General features: G+C 45.6%; 2 protein-coding genes across 2 annotated transcripts; one reads left to right on the plus strand and one right to left on the minus strand.

Annotated features, from left to right (window-relative positions):
* Positions 1-906: 906 nt before the first annotated feature.
* On the plus strand, positions 907-9,714 carry CCNA2 (cyclin A2). Its single transcript, XM_075037116.1, has 8 exons — positions 907-1,041; positions 1,219-1,444; positions 2,558-2,673; positions 3,030-3,253; positions 3,832-4,036; positions 4,896-5,009; positions 5,526-5,659; positions 6,118-9,714. The coding sequence occupies exons 1-8, from the start codon at positions 907-909 to the stop codon at positions 6,167-6,169; spliced, it is 1,206 nt and encodes a 401-aa protein (XP_074893217.1). The 3' UTR covers positions 6,170-9,714.
* Positions 9,692-15,374, minus strand: EXOSC9 (exosome component 9). Its single transcript, XM_075037105.1, has 12 exons — positions 15,234-15,374; positions 14,941-15,035; positions 14,124-14,243; positions 13,909-14,011; positions 13,331-13,468; positions 12,791-12,873; positions 12,331-12,463; positions 11,770-11,858; positions 11,424-11,570; positions 10,860-11,050; positions 10,461-10,539; positions 9,692-9,947 (listed from the first exon to the last, which is right to left on the minus strand). Exons 1-12 carry the CDS (start codon positions 15,297-15,299, stop codon positions 9,866-9,868), a joined length of 1,326 nt encoding a protein of 441 aa, XP_074893206.1. The 5' UTR covers positions 15,300-15,374; the 3' UTR covers positions 9,692-9,865.
* Between the last annotated feature and the right edge of the window lie 469 nt (positions 15,375-15,843).

Here is a 15,843-nt window from a genome sequence, read left to right on the forward strand (position 1 = left end):
CTATTAAACTGTGCGTTAACAGTGGTGTGTGCCTGCCCCACCGAGAGAGGGGTAGGGGAATCTCCCCAGACTCGAGGTGGCTCAAGGGGAGAACCCTCAGGGCAGCCCGGGTAGAGCAGAGCAGAGCAGAGCTGCTGGTAGAGCTGCGGCCTGCCTCCGGGTGCCATTAAACGTCCTCCCTGCTCCTCCCTTCTCTCCTTTCGTTCAAAACTCCACCTTTCAAGTCAGAAGAGAGGAACCAGCTTGTGGAGCGAGAGATTTGTTCACAAGCGAAGTGAAAAAAAAAAAAATTAGAGTAGATTATTCTATTAACTGGGGCGACAGGTTTTCCCGGTTGGGGGGCTGGCGGGGGAACGAGGCGCTTCCCTCCCTCCCGCCGCCGGGCATGAGCAGGCTGCGGCACCGCGGCCGCAGTGAGGCAGCCAGAGCCAAACCGCTGGCACGTCCTCAGCGGGAGGAGCGTCCCCTCGTTCCCCTCGACCCCTTCGTTCCCCCGGGGCCAGCAGCTCTGCCCCGGCCCGCCGGGGCCCGACCCTTCCCCTCGGGCCTCCCGCCGAACGACCCGCCCCGCCCACTTCGCCTCAGGATGGCTCCGCCCCCTTCGCCTCAGGACGGCCCGGCCCCGCCCCGCCCCTCGCCTCGCCTCGCCTCAGGCCCCGCCCGCCATTAGCCCCGTCCCGCTTTGGCCCCTGCCGCCGCCCGTAGGCCGCGTCACGCGCCGCGGCCCCGCGCCCTCTCATTGGCCGATTCAATAGTCGCGGGCTACTTGAACGGCGAGAGCGGCGCCGCCGCGCGAGACTCGGCGGCCGCCGGCACGAGTCGCGCCCATCCCCCGCCCGCCGGCGCCCCCCCCCCACCCCCCCACTCCCTTCCCCGTCCTCCTCCTTCTCCTCAGCCGCCCCCGCCATGATGTTGGCGGAGCAGGAGAACCAGGAGAACGTCCCTCCGGGCGGCAAAGCTCCGCCGCCGCCCGCCGCCGGCACCCGCGTGGCGCTGGGACTGCTGCGGGGCGCCCAGAAGCGGCCCGGGGTCCCGCCGCAGGTGAGAGGGGAGCGGGAGGGGAGCGGGAGGGGAGCGGGAGGACCGGGGCGGCGCGGGAGGGGGGGGTGTGGGTGGCGGGGGCCGCCATCTTGGGGCGCCGGGAGCTGTCAGCGGCGGCTGTCAGCGGCGGGGCCGCGCCGGGCCGTCGGCGGCGCTGACGGGCCGTTCTCCTCACAGGCGGAGCGGGGCGGCGGTGAGGGCCATGGAGCGGCGGTGGGGCGGCCGGTCGGAGGGCAACAGGCCTTTACCATCCATGTGGACGAACCGGACGGGGAGCAGCGGCGGCGGGGCGGCCTGGCGACCCAAAAAGAGGAGGCGGCGCTGGGGCTGCGTGCGGCCGTCTGCGCCCTGGGCGAGCGGCGGCCCCTGGCGCCCCTGAACAACGCCATGGAGCTGAGCTTCGGTACGTGACACGCAACACACGCTCACACACACACATCGGGGTTTCGGCAGCCCCCCGCCCCGTACCCCCTGCCCAGGCAGCCGAGCTGGGAGGGCAGTGCTGCCCCGGGCTCTTGTGGGCCCCGTCCCATCTGCTCCCCTCTGCAGCAGCCCCGGGCAGCGCCCGAATCTGTGGGGTCCTTTCCCCAGGAAGCAGGGAGGTGAGCAGGGTTGCGCTGAGGTGTTACCCTAGGGAATGATTTCCAGACCGAACTGGAGGAGGACTGTAGGTCCTGCAGTTGTTTGGGACATGGACCGGTTTGGTTCAACTCGGGAAACACCTTTTTCAGTTGCTGAAACCGGTTTGGTTCCTTTGAGGATGCCATTACCATACAACAGCTTTTCAATCCAGCTGAGGTAGCAATTACTTGACCTGCTATGCTTCCATCCCATGCTCTTTGGAGGTAGTTTTATGCTTTTAACCTTAACTGTTGGTACCTCATGAGAGAAACCAGATTACAGACAAGAGCAGCCCTTGAAGCCTCACCTTTTGCTACCAATGTAGAGTTAGAAGGGGCCTTTACTCAGGCACATCCTAATAGACTTTTCTCCCAGGCAATACGCTGTACTGGTGCACGTGTTTTGAGCTTTTCTTAGTACGTACGGAATGGGAGCTGTCAGATTCATCTTCTGTAACACGTGCATGAGTATCCGAGGGCTGATTTCGTCATGGTCTGTCTCTGCAGTCCAAAAAAAAGCTCTGGTACTCCAGCCCTGTTTCAAGCCACAATAGCTAAGCTTACAGGATTCACACTTATGTAGCAAGGTAACAGAGGATGCACTGACCACTACATAATTGCAAAAGAGTTTTCCATCCCTTTGTTCTTGGGGGGAAGAAGAGAAAGGGGAACCGGAAGCTTCCTTGTTGCCGTAACATTTTGGCTTCCCGAGAGCTTCCTCAACTCCCACCAGTCTAGTTGAGTGGCAGTCTACCCTCTTTGCCTGCCTGGGAGGCAAGAGACCCAGCAGTCCTGGAGACCCACTGTCTACATACTACAGAATAGGGTAGTTCCCTGTGCTGTGAGGGAGTGGTCTGATGGTGCCCATTTTAACATGGCTATTATCTTCTGCTTAGATTCTCCAAGTATTATGGATATTTCAGTAACCTCAGAAGCAGAAGAGAAAAAACCAAACGTTAATAATGTGCCAGACTATATCAGCGATATCCATTCGTACCTTAGGGAAATGGAGGTAAGCTGCTCCTTTCTTACTTGCATACAGCTTACGGGGGAGAAATCTGGAGTTGAGAAACGCATCTAGACATTAGTTACTGCTGCAGTGACTAAATTAAAGCTTGCTAGAAATAGAGATATAAGATGCTGTGTCCACTGCTGTGAACGCAAGACTGGTTTCTTGTGATAAAGTTGATTGTGCCATGCACTGAACAGAAGCTGGAAAGCAAGATTACAGAAATAGAACTTACTGATCCTAGACTTAACCATTGTTTACTTCTGATCTGTTTAAACAGTGGTAAACGGAGCTTAAACAGTTGCTTCCCTACCGGCACTTAGTCCAAACTCAATCTTATCTGTCATCTAAACCTACAGGTGAAATGCAAGCCTAAAATAGGTTACATGAAGAAGCAACCTGATATCACAAACAACATGCGGGCTATTCTTGTGGACTGGCTGGTGGAAGTTGGAGAAGAATACAAGTTACAGAATGAAACCCTGCACTTAGCTGTAAATTACATTGATAGGTTTCTTTCTTCAATGTCTGTTTTGAGAGGAAAACTTCAGCTTGTGGGTACTGCAGCTATGCTGCTTGCATCGTAAGTGAAATTGCTTAATTTAAAATTCCACCTGCTGTTCTCATACAGATGGAAATCTTGTGGCTATCACATTTCTGTTGCCTATAGCCAGACTAACTCAGAAGGGCTTCGCATCAGATCAAAAATCAGGAGTTATCCACCTAAAAGCTTGGCAGTTTGTGTGAAACTCTGCAAGCAACGTTCTAGGCTATCTTTGTTGATTGCCCTAATGTGAGGATTCATTATTTCTAGCTGCAGCAGCAGGCAGCTTCTAAACAGTATTTGAGAGAATAAGCACAAGGCATGTGACAAGAAAGTTTTGCTTGCACCAGTTATTGGTTTAGTGGGTTATTCTGGAACTTCAGTAACTCTGAGTCCCAAATTGCTTAGTGCTACAATATCAGGCTATTGTTGCTCTGTAATTTCAAATTCTGCTGATTCAGGAGCTACTGAACCAAGGGCAGCAAACTTGTTCAGTAGCAGTGTCCAGCTACTTCACAAGTCAGAATATAAATTAGCATGCTGGCTTTCATTAAATGTTGCTGATTATCTGGTTTTCTACTACTCAATTATCTGCTCATAACTATTTCTCCTGGCAGAAAGTTTGAAGAAATCTACCCTCCTGAAGTAGCAGAATTTGTCTACATCACAGATGACACCTATACCAAGAAGCAGGTTCTAAGGATGGAGCACTTAATTTTGAAGGTTTTATCATTTGACTTGGCAGCTCCAACAATCAACCAGTTCCTCACTCAGTATTTCCTACATCAGCAGACAAATGCTAAAGTGGAGAGCCTATCAATGGTAAGTTAAGAATTCCTAGCTCGGCCCATGTAACTAGAGAGTTCTGTTACTATTAAAGCACGTTACAAGCTCTGTTTCCTCATCGCGCATGAAGAGAAATGCTGAAGGATACTTCAGTCCAGGCTTCCCTGCCTCCTCCAATTTTTAAACGCGTAGTCTCTCTGGGAGAGTTCTGGAGAGTGCACGCGGTATGACGCGTGCTCCTCCAGAAGAGGTGCCACACCACTGGAAGCTTAACACTCCTACTGCCACTTACTGTTGGAGATACTCCCTTCCTGTTGTGGGCTGGCACTTGGCCTGGTTCAAGCATGCACACTTACTCAGAGCAGGCAGAGATTGACAAACTTTAATTTGGGGGTTGTTTCACTGCTAGATGTTTCCTTCCTTCTTATCAAAGACTGCCACACGTACTCACCCACTTTGGCTAAAGAGCATTTTTGTTTTGGTTTTCCCCTCAACAAGCAGCGAGCTCTAAATCCAGAGGCTAATTTCTAAAGCAGAGCACAGATAACGTTTCAGCTAAAGTTCTGTTAAATCCCAACTGTACGGCAGGTACCACAGCTCCTCAATAGAAGCCTTTGTCTCACTGTGCAAAGGTCAGACCTGACTACACTCCTCCTTCTAGATCTTGTATACCTCTAAATACAAAACGTGGTGTTGAAAAAGCATGTCTTGGGAACGGTGACAGTAGCCAACAGTAGATGCTAAAAAAGAAAGTAAGTGGAAACTAGTAAAAGCTGTTGTTCCAACTGATGGCAGGATTGGAAGCTTAAAGATCAGGGTTCTAGTGCAACTGTTGAATGCTCTTCTACTTCCTTTTGGAAGGAGATGATTCCCTTTCTCTCGTTTCCCCTTGCAGTACCTTGGGGAGCTGAGTCTAATTGATGCTGATCCTTACTTGAAATACTTGCCATCAGTTATTGCTGCTGCAGCATTTCATCTAGCAAGCTATACGATCACTGGACAAACCTGGGTACGTAGCACTAAAACTTGAATCTTTATGCGTGTTTAGTGTATTCGTACGCGGTTTTGAATGCTGGGGACTGGGCTGCAGGAATCGCAGCCCCCCTGCACTCCTAGGCTGTTAATTAGGGATTGCTCCCTATGGTATTTGAAAAATGGGGTGGGGAGGGGCGACACCTTTTCTTGGAAGGAAGAGGCATCTATTGATGCACTCCCTTTTGGTGATCCTCCTCAAAGCTGTAAACAGCTTCCTTGTGATGAGGAAGGGGGCAGTAAGAAAGCCTAAGCACTGGAGGCAAGGAATACTTGTTTAGAATATGATAGTTTGCAGGATTACTGTAAACCTACGTGAACTGCAAAAATCTGAAGGGTGAGTAGTAAATTACTTTGTGCTTGAGAAAATGACACTCTGCCAAGCTACTAGAACAATAGTTTCAACAGGAAGCTAAAAACTCCACCAGTGGTCATCAGCATAAGCGAACAGAAAAACTTCAAATGTCCCTCCCCCCTTTCCTTTCTCCCTCAGCCTGAATCCCTGTGCAAAGTAACAGGCTACACCCTTGAAGACATCAAGCCTTGCCTCGTGGACCTACACAAGACCTACCTCAAAGCAGCACAGCACACACAACAGTCCATAAGGGAAAAGTACAAGAGTACAAAGTGAGTATCTGTAGAGACGTTATGGTAAGATGGTACGTTACGCCCGAGTTGTCCTAGTAGGTAACCACTTAATGAGGCGGGGTGTATCTTGAGTCTTCAGTCAGACTCAAGTAACCAAATCTAACATCTAAGTGAAATGGTGGCAAGATTCCCCAGGTTTTTGCACAATGTTTTGTTGAGCAATACTTTGTGTTCACCACCAGGCCTGTGCTATTACTACCTGAACTGTGGGGTAGAAACTGGAGGAATGTTCTTGATGTTCCTACAGTTGGTGGGCAGGAGGTGGTGGTACCTAATGCTCCTAAAAATCTGTGTTGGCATCTAGCTGACAAGCCCCCAGATGTTTCCTCGCCTTGTGAGAAATGTGCTTTGCTGCAGTATGTATGCTGTTCTTCACGGCAGAGAGCACTTGAGCAAGATGACATCCTGCATTTTTTTTTTTTTTTTCCCCCCTCTAGGTACCATGGAGTATCGCTTGTTGACCCACCAGAGACACTAAACTTATTGTAATAATCAAGAGACTGATCTTTTAAAAAGATGTATATTACAAGAAAATGATGTACAGTTTTAAACATGGTTCAAAATTCTAGATGTGATCACTTGGAATATTAATACAGGTTTTGAGGAGCTTAATTATGAAGTTAGCTTTTTGTGGTTTTAATGTAAATCTTTTGTACATGCAAGCTTGTTAAAATATTTAGCTGGGTTTTTATAAAAATGTTCTCTTTGAGCACGGAATTAACCATGCAGACCAAGTGAAGTCTGAGACTGCTTATCTAATTATAGACTAAACATTAATATTAGCAGTGCATTATAGTAGGGCTTTTTCTCCCTCCAAGTAAGAATGACTTGGACTCCACATCAGTATTTGTAGCATTTTTGTACTGTCTAGTTTAAACTGAGACTTAGTATAGATCCAAAATGTGGCTTAATGGCTATAATACTGGAAGAAACAAAACTATATAGCTCTGACAACACCTTGCTGGAACTGACTCTTGTGAGGCTCTTTAGGATATGCCAGTTACTGGAAGCCTTGATTGCTATGTCGTGTATTGCCCGATCTCCATCAGGTTAAAGGTTGAACGCTCTGCTCCAGGGACTGTAAGCAGCTAAAACTAGTATACCAGTTCATACTTCTCTCTTCCAGTACATAGGAAATGGTCTTGCTATAGGCATTTTCTAGTCGAAGTGTGAAACTGGCACTAATTTAAACCCATGGAGTTCCCACTGATGTGTTAGCTGGCCTGACAGCCCATCAGTATCTACTAAAAAAAATAAACAGTCATCAGTCTGCTTACCTGGTACCTCTGCAGGGGCAGCGGAAGGATTAAACTGCAGGAGGGTGAACTACTTACTGCTTTGTGTCCTCAAGAGGAAGGAATGTCTTCTGGCATGGATGGGCTACATGCAGAATGGTATGAATTCTGTACATCCCTCTTGGGAAGGGTTCCTCTGCAGCACACGGCAAAAACGTAGACCAACTGGTCTTATTTTTCCTTAGTTCTAGACCCTTTACATGAGCAAACTAGCACATAGTCAGCATTAGATCAAGTGAACGTTTACCTTCAACCTGTGTAAATGGGGTGATGCTGCCCTGTACCCGCTGTTCTTTGCATGTAAAGCAGTGAGTGCATGCAAGTGGGTTTAATCGAGCCATTTCCAGGTTGGCTAATAAACAGTTTTTACATCTGATGTTAGTGGTCTTGCCAATACCTTAAAACCGCTGAGGGGTAGTACTACCATCTTGAACTGGCATTCATTTCTAAAGCTTTTTGGCAAAGGCTGCCCTGTGAAACCTGTGCTGCTTCAACCTGAAGTTGATTTGACACTGTCCGTCTGGTTATCTGGATGCCTGGCAGGTAGCAGTATAAATTCTTCACAGGTGCCAAACAGCTGTTGTGGTGTGGGCTATTTGAAATAAATTTTTAAAAATCAGTCCTTTGTCAAGCTGACAAGCATGCATTATAGTGAGACAATGTGTGTCTTGACTCATTGCTACAAACTTGCTGTTCTGCCCCCACCCCTGTGCTGCAGTCTGAGCTCTCCATGAACGAACTCAGTTACAAAAGTGATCAAGTGGTGGTGGCTTACCCGGTCAAGACAAAAGTAAGCAGCAGAGGCTGCCTTTTTTGGCCAATTTGAGCTTTTTAGGATGCACTTTGACTTTTATACATGTTCTAATGTTTAATGAAGAACTGTTATTTCATTGCTCTACCATGTTCTCCAATAGCCTTTATTTAGCTTAATTTCAGTAGGTTGCCACTGAAAACCGAAAGCTAGTTGGGGAAAAAACCTATGCCGTATATCATGTCTGGTGCTTAGTATTGGTAATGCTCTAACCTTGCAGGACAGGGAGTTTGTATATACAGAACACGTTTGCCACAGTTATGAAGTCAGTTTGTGACCTGGGAAGGGCAACTCAAAATGCTGACTGGCAATTATTCTTTGAAGACAACAGAGCATGGTGCTCTTCTTGCGCAACTGGGTTCTGCCTTACCCTTTTTTGTGACATATGCTGGAAACTTTCCAAAACCACTGAGAAATACGAACACTGGAAGAGGAGCAATTTAAAGGAAGATTACAAATTATTTTTCCTGGAAAAAAGCAAGTAGCACAGTACTTAAGTGAAAGGACTTCAGTGGTTTATATTTACTTCTTTATGAAAGGTCTCCTTGCTCTGTTTTCAATGGAAGTTGTTCTGTTAGTGTTCCCATAGCACAGAGAAAAATTTTCCCTTGCTCCCAGAGCTTTACTTTGAACATACTGATACGACTTCCTCTACAGGCCTAAAAAAATGCTTCCGTCATGGCCTGGCATCTCTGCCCAGGCTATCTTCCTCCTTCCTCACCAACAGCTCTCGCTGCTGCAGTAAGTACCATCTTTTTCCATCTTCTCATTTTCCAAAGTTAACATGGGACGATTCCAGCTCTTGTTACTAAGCTTGGAACAAAATATCCCAGGTTGTACTGTACTACTGTTTTGCCAATCTAGTTGAACTTCTAGTCCTTTCAAAATAAAGCCTCTAAGGAATGTAGGGTGTGAGATGTTAACATGTGAAGAGAGAAAAAGCAGTGCGAAGGATACCGTTCTTTTTCCTGAAGACATTCCAAGGTCTCATGGTACTGCAGAATTAAGAAGAAACTGAATCTTCACTCATCCTTGTACTCCTGACAGTGACTTTCAGGTGGAAGAACTGACACTAAGAAACGAACGCACTGGTTTAGCTCCTGGAGGAATGGGGCTTTCTGTGTTTGTCCCTTTCTGAAAGAGCACATGATTAAAGCTTTGCTTGGCTGGGAGCATTTCCCATGCCCCCCCCCCCATTAAATTCTCAATCTGATTTGGGGAATGTAATTCTATCTGCAACAGTAACTTCTCTCCTGTTCGTATTTCACAAAATACTAAGGTCACATGTAAAATAGTCTCCTGTGCTTGTGTAAATATGTGTGTGTTTCCAATTTGATTTGGTTTTTGAACAAAGCAGCTAGGCCAGATATTTTTTGAAACCTCCTTGCCTCTTGGTTTTGCCCGATTCTAAAATCAGAGCATAATTCTTTGAATATAGTTCAAGAAGCATTCCTGTCTGTTGCATGTAATATTTAATTAAACTTTTTAAGAAACTCTATTGTTATGAGTTGCTTCTCTCTGAAAGTTTTTCAGAAGTTCTACGCTATTTTGTTAAGTACAGGCATTTCTGCTGATTTTTACACAAAGCAGTTTCAGTGAAAGATAAGATGGGGAGTGATGTGGGCAAGGTGGTCTTAGTTACAGCATACTATTTCCCTTTGTGAAAAACATTCCAAGGTGTGGCAATAGCTACCTTAATTAAAAGAAGCATTTCCTAAGGTGTTAAGCTTGAGCCATGATTCCTTTTATCACCAGAACTCTGACTATGCACAGCTCACTTCAGTAATGGCAGAGGCTGTTTTGTTAAGAAAACAATGCATCTTACCTCTGCAATTAAAGCTATAGCACTCGAGTCAGTTCAAGGTGAACTAGTGAGTTTGCTGCAGCTCGATGCTAACCACAGAATTTCACTTACGTGCAAATTTTTATTTAAAGCTGTGTACAACACTTCTATAAAATATACATAAAAGCAGGACCAGATGTGGGGTGGGAAGAAATAAAATTATCTACAAAAATAAGTTCAGTAATGATAGATCAAATTATGTATTATACAGCATTTCAGAAATAGGGACGATGGCTTTAATAAGCAGCTCTCTTCTTTCTTCTCCTTTTGTTAAATGCCTTCTTACTTGTATTTTCTTGTTTCAAGTTGGTCTGTGTTCTGTAAGCAAACAACATTTGTATCAAAGAAACGTACTGAATAGTTTTATTTCAAAAGAACACAGGCTGATAATCTCTAACAGGGCAACCATCCACCACACTTGGTGCAACGTTCAAACTTACTTTCTAGAAAACGTACTACATGTGACAATGAGGGCTTCCATGTCTCATGCAGGTATACAGCAATAAATTAACTTCCTGGAGTTAAAACTTAGGATTAGCTGTAGCATACTGTGTAAAAATCTCTGCAGCATCTCTAAGGAGCAGCTGATTCAAATCCACTTTTATGCTCTCACTCTCTTTGGAGTGATTAAGGTTAGTCAAATATCTGTAACTGTTTCAGACAGCTGCTAGGACAGGAGCAAACTAGTCTAGCTTTAAACTTCCTCACTCCTGGCTATCTATGTAGTCCCCTTGATCAACTGAGACCTTTCCTGGCCTTGCCAAAATCCTCTGCTTCCTGAAAATACTCCTTACAAACTCTGTTCCCCTCTTAATTTCACGTGATGGTTACCTTGTTTTCCTTGGTAGTTCCTGGGGTTCCAGAATGACAACTTCTTCCTCTTCACTGTCAGACAGTACAATAGGTTCATCTAAAAAAACAACCAAACAAAAAAAACATAAACCGGTGATCAGTTCTGTACTAACAACTTCTGTAACTAATAACCACAGCATTTTTAAAGAAGCATTCAGAGTGGCTAGTGCTTAATTTGGAGCTCTCCATATACTACAGAAATCAAGTCGTCTTTTGAAGAAAACAGAAGTGACCTGATGAAGTGGAAGTAGCAAATGGGTTTAACTCTCAAATGGAAAGAGGCTAGATGGTTCTTCTTTTTTGCTATGGACCTCTTTCACATTTCAATTGTAGACTACTAATAAAGCATATCAGATATCAAGATAAATAAATACTTACCTTTCTTAGTTTCCTTCATTGTACTTGTATCCTCAGTTTCCATTGTCTGACATTCAAAAGCAGCAGTCTCGCTTTCACTTTCCTCTTCTGCTGCTTCTTCCCTCTCAGATTCTTCAAGGTCTCCCCAGGAGTTCTCTATTCCTTCCCCAATTTGGGCTGTCCCTGGAGTGTGCAATATTGGTTTGGCAAAACTGAAGTAGTTAAGAAAAATCTTGGTGTTTGCTGGTAAACTCTGTGTATTCTGAGAGCAAACCAGGTGTTTTCTAAGCTGTACCTTTTCTCCCCAGGGGAGAACATCCTTAAAGGGGAGTTGAGAGAGAGTACTACATCTCCAGTTACTGTAACAATCAGTCACTTCAGACCTCAGGTGTGCACTTTACACTAGGAATTAAGTTACCTAAAAGCAGTGAGAACCAAACCCAATATGATGTTGATGCTTCCTGTGAAGGCTGTAAGGCTACCTAAGCTGTGAGCAATCTTGGATGTGTGTTTAGCCTCTAAGTAGTGCTAATGCAGGGGATGGGAAGCCTGGGTTTCCCCTGAATAATACAACAGAAAAGATACACTTCTGAAGGAGGGTCAGCTTTAGTGATGATTTCTTCTGCTTGTTCTTCCACATTGTTAGTATTGACAGCAGCGCTTTCCATTTTGAAGGCGGTGATCTTTTGATTTGGTATAGATTCTGCAAAGCCAAACTTGCCACCTTCTTTCCTAGTCATTCCGTGACAGACATTATTTCAGGATGTTTCACACTTAAAAATGCTTTCTCTTTTCAAGTTCAAATTTACAAATACTTGCTATTTAAAACAAATAAAAGTGAAAATAATTTGCTGTGCAAACTACAGGTTGATATTACTTTTCAGTATGTTTCTTAAAAATGCCCACTTCCCTTCCTTCCCAAAACACTCACCTGACTTTCTGGTCATTCTCCAAGGCTTTTTGGATTAGTTCCGTTATTTCTGCAACCTTAACAGCTGTTATTTTACTGCATCTCAGAACCTGTTTGTTATACATACAACAACAGTTTACGATCATGAAAGCAAGATGTTTTTAACTAAAACTGTAGAACATCATAGGAGTCACAAACACGAAAATAAAATATGGCATCTTTGTACGAGGGACAGGATACACTATGAGTTGATGTGAAAGGTGAAGACAACAGGCTCTAGCTACCCATGTGAGTGCAGTCTGAATTAATTTACAGACTCCCTCAGCCAAATCACAGGGAGGGGAAAAAAAAAAAAAAAGATGCACATCTGACCAAGCAATACGCCTTTTCTACGTTTCTCGTTCAGCATGATGCACAGTACTACACTCTTCCACTAGGACTGAAAATACATCATCTTTTCTAATTAAATCTGACAGGTAATTGATTTCTTAGCTTCCAATGTCAAGGATATTTCAGTATCAAGATTATAGCACAGGAACAAGTTTTTATATGAGCGAAAGAGTGGTCAAAGCAAAGATTTACCTGATCCTTTACCAGCATAATCCCTCCACTGGACTGGATGGTACAAATTTCACGATGTTTATTCATGGCAATTACAAGGAGGCCATCCATTACACGTTCCTCGCGTTCACTTGGATCCACCAATAAATAGGTCCTAGAATCAAGTTTTTAAATATAAGGCAAGAGTAAAATTTTGAGGTGAGTTACTACCCTTAAAACAATTAAACAAAGGAATTGGTTTACGTATTAGAAATTATGGGTATACTCCCCCCAGAAAGCTTTCTACATCATCTGTGGAAAGCTAGCTGGTTAGTTACACTGTGCAGAACACATAAATATCTCCCCATAGCATCTCATTTCAGATAAAATGTTGTAAGAAATCAGCTTGTCAATACAAATACTTTTAGGGCTTTTCTATGTTTAAAATCAATTCTGCAGATTTACAATAAGCTGTTCCTGTCAAAAAACTTTAAAATCTTACCCTTGCTGGAAGAAGGCAAAACTGACACAAATAGGCATGTGGTGGATACTCAAGGGGACAGGATCACGTTCCTCAGGAGCATACTTTGAAAAGAATTGGCCCAGAAGACAATTATTTACAAAAAACATTTAATTTTAAAGTTATCTTCTGTACAAAGATAGTTAAAGAAATAAAAAAAGAAAAAAAGGCTAACAAATGTTTAGTCATCTAAATATTAAAAACTTTTTACTCTTCTTGTGCAATTCTTACTGTTTACTACCTACATAGTTAAATATAGCACATTCATCAGCCTTATGCTTGATTTGGTCGTAAAATACTTATCTTTTACAATTAATATTCCCATACACTGAGGCTGGTAAAATTCTGTATTCAGCGGGCTTCCTTACTATCCTTTCACATTTTAAACAGCAACACCTCTATCCTAAAACTTAACTATCTTGGAGTTTATCTGCTTACACAAGCATTTACTTCTCCCTTTTAGACAGAAAGAAACAGCTACTCGCGATGCCACACTACTTATTATAATCTGGTGCAACTTACCACAGTTACTTCCTCTCCTTGCACAGACACGTCTGGTCTGCGAAAATGACACAGAGCTACAATTCCTGCTATGCTAGCAGCATCAATAATGTTACCATCATGATTTAACAGATGCAGGTCCAGACGAATTTGCCAAACCTGAGAAAAAGCATACATAACTACTTGGTAATTTGTGACATGATTCTACACAAGTTACTGTTTTCCAAAACAATTTAATTTTTCAAACCATAAGAAGAACCAGCATATATTCTTCAGGTCTTTGCTTAAGAAGATGAAAGATCTCAGTACGTTCCAAGATACCCAGTATGCTACATTTAATTATGACAAAATACGTTAACTCTAAAGTACAATTTAAACTTTATTCTGCCAAGAAATATTCAAGTGCGCAGGGTCCCAACTACTTCAGAAAGCCTATATAGATACGCAAGTTAAAAATACCTGTAAAGTCAGATGTGTGGATCTTTACATTAACCTAAAATCAGAATTTCTAGTTTCCAAAACAAGAGAGAGACCACCTTAAAAACAGACTATATGTATCTTTTAGTTTAAAGCCACTTGAAATCAGTAGGTTTTCATACCTTTTCACCAGCAACAACGCAAAGAGATTCAGTATCTATACACCTGGAATTTCTCAGGCATCGTTCTATTAGTCTGTTCAGTTTCACCAGTAACTCAGATTGCCTGTTAAAACAAAATTAACCCAAACTGAGTATGATTACGCTATATACTTACATGTATCAGAACAGTGGCTCTTATGTCATCCTGGCTTAGTCTTTTCAAGAAAGCTACATACCTGCCAGGCTCAAAACCAGGGGCAGCCATCGGTGAGAGTTCAAGATTAAAGAAAAGTATACCTTCTGTGGGCCGATTTGGCTTGGGGGGAACAAGTTCACATGAGACTTGTGCAAGAACCCTGCAAAGGTAAACAAACCGCTAAGTCACAGCATTTAGCAGAAAAAAACTCCTACGACTACAAACCAAATACATGTTTTTAAAAAGTACGTGCTGAGGCTTTCAGTTTGTATTTCTCACTCCTGACAGTTTCTGTTTCAATGCTTGTCGCATGTATTTAAACTCTGGTCAACAGTTGAGAGAATCAAATGTAGAAATCAGAGAATCTTCCTGCCTTTTAGCATTAAAAATAAGGCTCAAACACCCGAGAATCCGTAAGTAAATGTTTACGTAAGTGCATATAAACCACTTTTCCACATACAAAAAAGGGCCGTTTGATTTGTGGAAGGATGCAAAATGTAACCTGAGATCAGCGAATAAAGGGATGAAAAATTATAACCATTTTGTATTTTATAAATTATTTGTAATCTACAATCAACACGGAAACCCCATCCCTTCCCTTCCCACTTCTCCTCCTGCAGAGAAGCTACTTTTAGGCTCCGGTCCTTAAAACCTGTTTACCGCGATCTCAGCGGGCTTTCAGACGCCTAACATTCAACGCCATGCACTCCCTTCCCTTCCGCGGGTTTGGACACGTAACGCTTTAAAGCCAGAACGACAGAGGCGCCTGAAAGACTTTCCTCAGGCCGCCATGGGCAGCGCGGCCTGCCCGCAGCCCGGCGCCGGCCGAGCCCCCCCCCCCCAAACCCCGCATTCACCTCGTCTTCCCCAGCTCCACGATGCAGCAGCCGTAGTCGGCGCCGAAGGAGATGCGCACGTTCCGGTAATCATAGCACTGCCGCCCGTCCAGGCGCTGAGGGCCCACAGAGAGAAAGACACACACACGGTTAATGCGCCATTGCCAGGCGGGGGGGGGGGGGGGGGGGGGGGGGGGGGGGCGAGGCTCTGGCCTTCCGCCGGGCAACGGCAGGGGGAGAGCCCCGCCAGCCGCCCCCCTCCGGTGCGGGGAAAGGGATAAGGGAAGGGGAAGAAGAGGAAGCCGGCGCTACACCTTCCTCTCCTCGATGGCGCGCAGGAGGAAGCGGCGCTCGCAGTTGGAAAGCGGCGTCGCCTTCATGGCGGGCCGTGAGGGGGCGGGTGAGGCGCCGCGCGCCGCGCTCGCGTCACTCACCGGGCGCGGGGGGGGGGGGGGGAGTGACAGCGCGCAGGCGCCCGAGCTCCCGCCCTCGGCCCCGCCCACGGGCGGTGGCTCACCTCAGGCCGCCCGGCCGTGAGGGGACGGTGTTCCCGCCCCGGGGGGATCCCGTCCGCCGTCGGTCATCCTCCGTTACAGCCCGCTAGATGATGGGCACAGGGGTCTGCTTCGCCGCAGGGGCAACTTAAGTCGCGGCTCGGAGGTTCGGTTGCCCGGAGCGCGGCCTGGGAGGGGGCTGTTGCAGTCAGCCGTCGTCGCCCCCCCCCCCCCGCCCCATGGCGGCTCTCCGGGCCTCGTCAGCGGCCGAAGGGAGAGAGGCCCTGTGGGCTTGTAACAAAGTGCCGGTCGTCGGGGAAACCGTCTGGAATTAAAAAAAAAAAAAAAACAACAACAAAAAAAACCCCAAACAAAACCGCGTCTCCGGCATTTCGAGTGGTTAACGCTGTTGTAGTGCCCAGTCTTCAAG

Source organism: Buteo buteo, chromosome 1 (assembly GCF_964188355.1).
Source record: "Buteo buteo chromosome 1, bButBut1.hap1.1, whole genome shotgun sequence".
In the NCBI taxonomy this organism is placed as follows: Eukaryota; Metazoa; Chordata; class Aves; order Accipitriformes; family Accipitridae; genus Buteo; species Buteo buteo.